This window comes from Argiope bruennichi, chromosome X1 (assembly GCF_947563725.1).
Source record: "Argiope bruennichi chromosome X1, qqArgBrue1.1, whole genome shotgun sequence".
Taxonomy (NCBI): Eukaryota; Metazoa; Arthropoda; class Arachnida; order Araneae; family Araneidae; genus Argiope; species Argiope bruennichi.
Window position 1 is genome coordinate 75,611,507 of NC_079162.1, and position 6,000 is coordinate 75,617,506.

A 6,000-nucleotide genomic window follows, 5' to 3' on the forward strand; every position below is an offset into this window, starting at 1 on the left:
CTATAAACTACTTATTAGAATAGGAGAAGAAAAATTAAGATGTTTCAATTCTAAAGTCAATGTTCATGAATACCTTTAAGAAATAAAATTTAGAAACAGTTTTCAAGAACATTCAATGAAATATATGAGCAAAATGAAATTTAGGAATTTTATTCAAGTAAAATTATTTTTGCTTAAATAAATCTTTAAACATTAACAGTATCACTGATAAAAAGCTGAGATAATCAAAACTAAAAAACTATTCCATCTGGATTTAATTTCTCAAAATGCCTCTAATTTGAGAAAACATTCATATTTTGAAAATTTTAATTGATTATAAAACAAAAGTTGTAAACTAGAGGTTTGGCTGTTATTCATTACTGTTTCTCCCAACCGTAACCACTTTTTCCCTAAGTTTTGTCAAACCATTTTATTAATAATTAGAGTAGCTTTATAAGTTTTAATCGGATGAATAAAAAATGGCTAGCTGATCTGTGCTACTTTTTTTAAATTTTTTGTTTAAACTTGTTAAGCCAAATATATTTATGATATTCCAAAACATTTTATGTTATCTAATTTTGAATAGGATTGATGCTTACACAGGTATAATTTTTTATTTAATAAAATTGATTTATAATGGCATAAATAATTTCAAAGCTAGAAATTTTTTTAAACTATAGTTAGCATAGTTCAATTTCTCAACGGAAAATATATATATATATTATTTTCTCCTTCGGGGCCAAGGGTGGTAGGTACGGCCCTAGACCAAACTTTTAATTTTTACTTCGTCAAAAATTATCCGGGACTCGAAATCTTTAAAGAATGGTATTAAACCTGAAAATACCAGATATATACTATATCTGTATAAATATATTGACAAGTAACCTTGCCAGTACCATCACCACTTAGCAAATTTTAAACTCGATTACACAATACACAGAAGTGACACTGCTTAAAATCCTTCACAAAGAAATCTTTTTAATGAAATTTTTCGAATTTCACACACAAAAAAATAAAATCCCAATACTTCATGACTAAATATCAAATCAACAGAAACTGTTTTCAAAAACATACATTTTTGGCCTTTTCCAAATAACGTCGGTACCTCTCCTCCATTGCCCGCATTTCTTCATCCTTCCGATTCAAACTTTCTTGTAGTTGCTGATTTCTAGCAACTGAATAAGAAAATTTGTATTAATACAAATAATCCAGAATTTTCAGATTAAATTTTTGTAAGCATGATTTTTTAAAATTTTATTACATATAAAAAATTGTGTTTTTTATGCTCCATTAACTTATAAAAATATACTATAACTTTAAAATACGTTTTAAATAAGTAAAATAGACTTAGAGTTCAAAACTAAAATTTTGAAAACAAAACAAACCTGAAGCTTCGATCTGACTCTCTAAGGACTCAATGGTAACACTACAACTTTGAATTTCAGCATCAGCTTCTTTCTGCCTCTTTATAGCAGAATTCAATTTCTGTTTCAATTCTAAATCTTCTTGGGCACTTGCTGCTGATTGATTAGAATGCAAATCCTCAATCTGACCTTCTAATTCCATTATTCGGCGATTTGCCAACCTACATATCAAACATACAGAATTCCAGAGTGACTAACTAGTAAAAATTGTTTTCATAAAATGAGAATTTCAAAAATTAAAACTACAACACTAGTATAAATATTTAAACACAAATATAATTCTTAAAATGTTGAAAACCGATAGAAAAGTGAATTAACAGTATTTACAAAATATTAAAAATAAAACCCTTACTGCACAACAGAATTGTAAAAAAAAAAAAAGTTTGTACACACTTTTTATGAATACAAGATAATATATTAATGCACAAAATGAAAGCGAAAACAGTATTAGTATTCACCACATGACTTATCTATGTTTGTTATATAGAAAAAAATATATATTGTTAATTGTTAGCTATCTATGAAAAATAGATTATAGAAATACAAACTTACCTATTATCTGTTTCAAGTTCATTAATTCTTGATTTTGCATCATCCAACATACTCTGAGTTAAAGCAAGCTGTTTATCGATCGTAGCTCCTTCGTTTATTTTTAGCATTTTATTTTCATGCTGAAGACGGATAAGTTTTTCACTAAAATGAATAAATAATAATAAAACTTTTCTAATGATTGGTTCTAAGGTACTAATAAATCTGAATTTATAAATATAAACATTTTTATGATAATGACAAATTGTTCAGCTAACCGAATCTCAGGTGGTACAGCATCCAAGAGTTCAGAATCTCCAATAGATGTCTCATTACCACTGCCATCATTGCTTTCTAGAAAGGAACAGAAAATTAATCACAGGAAAGGATGCCTGAAATTTCCAACACACTTTGAATAAAACACCATTAACAAAAACTGTTTTTGCAATAATGTACTGCATGAATTCGGGTAACTAAGATTTTTGTAATAATGTACAACAGTAACTCTTTCAATTAATCATTAAAATCTGTTCATTTTATAGAAGTGCAGTTAATCAAAACTGTATTTTCACGTACTTACAAAAAATTAGCCCACAAATAATATTTGGTGGATAAATATTGTAGGTTCAACAATGTGCTAACAATACCAAACAATGAAAAACAAAACCAGTTATTAAAAAACATTGCATTATAAGTCCATCACTATTAAGTTGTAATTTTAAATCTTATTTATATTACAAGTTCAAATATATACAGATAAGAAATACTTAAAATGCACATTAGGAAAATTATTTACATTTATGTAACTTTAATTAAGTATATAAAACAGAAAATTTATAATCAACAAATGACATCATTGGTCAACTTTTGTGCCTAATAAAATCAATAGAATTGTAAATTGAAAGGCGAAAAAGCATACCTTTCTGTAACTGCATGCAGCGCAATTCTTCTAAACTTTCTTTTAATGAATTACACTCTATAACCAGCCTCTGAAACATAAAATAATATAAATCAGAAATTATAACATACAAATAAATGTTTTAATACATACAAAGAGTATGTCCACCAGAAAAAAGTTATTTACTCATAGTGATAAAGATTTTCTAATAGAATTAATTGGTAAATTGACAACATACAGAAATTCCTTCACTATTTTTTTTTTTTACCCATGAAACAATGCAAATGCAGATATTTTTTTCAAACTGATATGTTTGATTTTTTATATACCATGCCTTAAATTTTTTAAATGACATCTTAGATCTCATCGATCAACATATCTTGAAAATTTAAACAGGAATATAAAATTTTAATTTCCAATTAATACTACAAGAGAGAAATTTTTTTCAAGAATCATCTCTACTACAGCCACATAATAAATATTATCTCTTTAAAATTGAAAAAAATATTCATTAAGCAATCAATGAATCTTTTTTAAAATCAAAGCGATGCAGACAGTTAAAAAAATTTTCTGATGGCAATTTCATATATTAAGTCTACTAATATTCAAGAAGTAAAGTTTATCTGAAGTTTTTACTTTAAATTTTTTCCGTGCAACTTTTCGTAACCTTACTCAGTGCAGCTTCCCATAATCGGTTTGCGTAAATTCCTTTTATTTTGTTGAACCTTTTTTCAAAATATTCTCAATGTAAATTAGAAAAAACCATTCACGTTTTCTGAACTTCCATTTATTTCGTTTTGATATATTTTTTTTCACCACAGAATTAACAAGTAACAATTATCTGATTATCTTCTATTTTAATTGCCTTCTCCTTAAGCATTATAATATATCTGCAAAATTAGTAATCAATATATTAATATATATTTGACTCGAAGTATCTAGATACCAATGAAGTTTTATTAAAATATTCAAAAAGCTTTGTTAATGCTTTATTTTCCACCAACAGAAACATATTAAAACATCAATTTCATAAGGCGGAGAACTTATTAAAACTTATTCAGCTACAATGATCTCCACAAAAACTTTATTTTAAAATGCGTCTGCATTTTACAAAAGGCATTATAAAAGGAAATTGAGGCTAACTTTACATACTTCTCTTTCTTGTTGAACGGAAGTCAATTTTTCAAGAGCTCGTTTGTGTTCAAATTCAGCTTTATCAGCACGCTTCGTTTCTTCTGATAACCTGGATTGCATTTCTTGAACTTGCTTTTTGTACATATCTACTTGGGATTTCATCATGACAGACTTTTTTAGTTCCTAAAAGTAAAACAAAGCATAATATGATGAGGAGAAAGAAAACAAGCAACATTTTGAAATCTAATGTTTTATCATAAACATTACAACTTAATTAGACATTTTTGAAGTACTTAAGATCTTACAAAAATACTTCAATTTCGCTAAATCTTGAACTGCACAAACATACAATTGATACATTACAATAAACCTACAGATTAAAAAAAATATTTTACTTAAAGAAGTCAACATGCATTTTATGCAAATGTTAAAGAATATGCAATATTCTTTAACAACAATCCTTAAAACCTTAAGAACTTACTTCTTCCAATTCCATGCACTGCTGCATGTATTGTGTGTTTTTTCCTTCCAACATTTTTACTTGCCGCTTTAGATCGCTCATATCCTCTGAAATAGAACCACATCATATCAGGACACTCACAAAGAAAATGGCATATTTTGAAAAACTGCTTAATGAAGCCAAGTTAAAAAAAATATTGCTTTTTACGAATCTATCTACAGTGCAAGTCAAATTGCATCAATTATTGGTATAATAGAAGTGATGGAAAATTGACATTTTAATTATTTGACATTAAAAATTACAGTATAGTTTCAGTTGATATAGTTTCAAAATGCTGACAGATTAGTGAATTTCAAACATTTGTTTCCAGATTCAGTAAAAATTTTTAAACGCAGGCTAACCACAAAATAGGTTAATTTTTTTGGCATATTCCAAGCTTCTCATAAGTCATTTGTATCCAATAAACAAATCTTTGGAATTAAAACTTTAAAAAGATTTATAATTTCAAATGAACAGTATTTTGTACCATCATATGATTTGGCTATCAAATAATAAAATATAAATAAAGATGCAAGGCAAAAAGAGCAATTATAATTTTACACATAAATAAAAAGTTTCAGAATTTATTCATAAAAAAAAACATCAATCCAATTAAATTAGTTTTAGTTTTGATTTTAAACAAGACCAATTTTTTTTAAAGTTGTTTTTCTAGTTAATAATTGAAATATAAAATATAAAAAATTTCTATCCCCAGTTACTAGTGCTTCAACTGCAATCTTCCATTTAGAAATTATTGATTCTACCAATCATTTATAGTTGAAATGAAATGATGAGAAGGCAATTCTTTTAGATAATAACTATTCAACAGAAAACTAGAATTTAAAATGTTCATTTAATGAAGCAAGGGGTACTGGAAAATAGAATTTAAATAAAGTTTGAAGCTTCTTGATATTCATTGAGAACTGTTTTACAGCTCCAAACATTAGAATTTTCAGAGAATTCACATTTAAAGGATTTACAGATACATATAAAGAAATAGATTCATAAATTACTGAAAATTTTGTTTGATTCTTTATGACTAGCTAATAGCTTATATTGCTAAGTACCAGAATATAATCAAGTGATTATTTTTTGAGAATAATAGAAACTGCTTTAATAAAAAAAAGTAAAGTTTCAATAAAGCTAACTTCTTACAGATATCCCAAAATAATGATAATAAAAAAATTACGACTGCAAATCAAAATAGTGTTATATCAGTATACACATCAGTGTTACGTATATTTTGCCATATAAAAATGATATTGGTAAATTATTTCTTTAAAATCTAATAGGTTTTAGACTTTTCATTATTTGATATGAAAATATAGCTGTTCCAATTTAAAAAAATTTGAATAAAAATGCTTAAAAGATTATGTGATTATATATGGAAAATTAATACAAAAACTTACCTAATTTCTTTTTGTATGATTCTATTGTAGCTTCATACACATTCTAAAAATCAATGGAGATCATTATTTTATTTATATAATAAATTGAACAAAATATATAAATTGGAAATGATTATCCCAGATAAAAAA

At 26.1% G+C, this 6,000-nt stretch overlaps 1 protein-coding gene across 1 annotated transcript in view; it reads right to left on the bottom strand.

Moving 5' to 3' along the window:
- Positions 1-6,000, bottom strand: part of LOC129958861 (protein Hook homolog 3-like) — a gene marked incomplete in the record, with an annotated part of 41,962 nt that overhangs the window by 15,556 nt on the left and 20,406 nt on the right. The window contains 8 exon segments of the mRNA XM_056071581.1: positions 1,054-1,154; positions 1,365-1,564; positions 1,956-2,096; positions 2,210-2,285; positions 2,851-2,920; positions 3,982-4,146; positions 4,445-4,530; positions 5,872-5,914. Coding sequence (XP_055927556.1) covers positions 1,054-1,154; positions 1,365-1,564; positions 1,956-2,096; positions 2,210-2,285; positions 2,851-2,920; positions 3,982-4,146; positions 4,445-4,530; positions 5,872-5,914 — 882 coding nt within the window.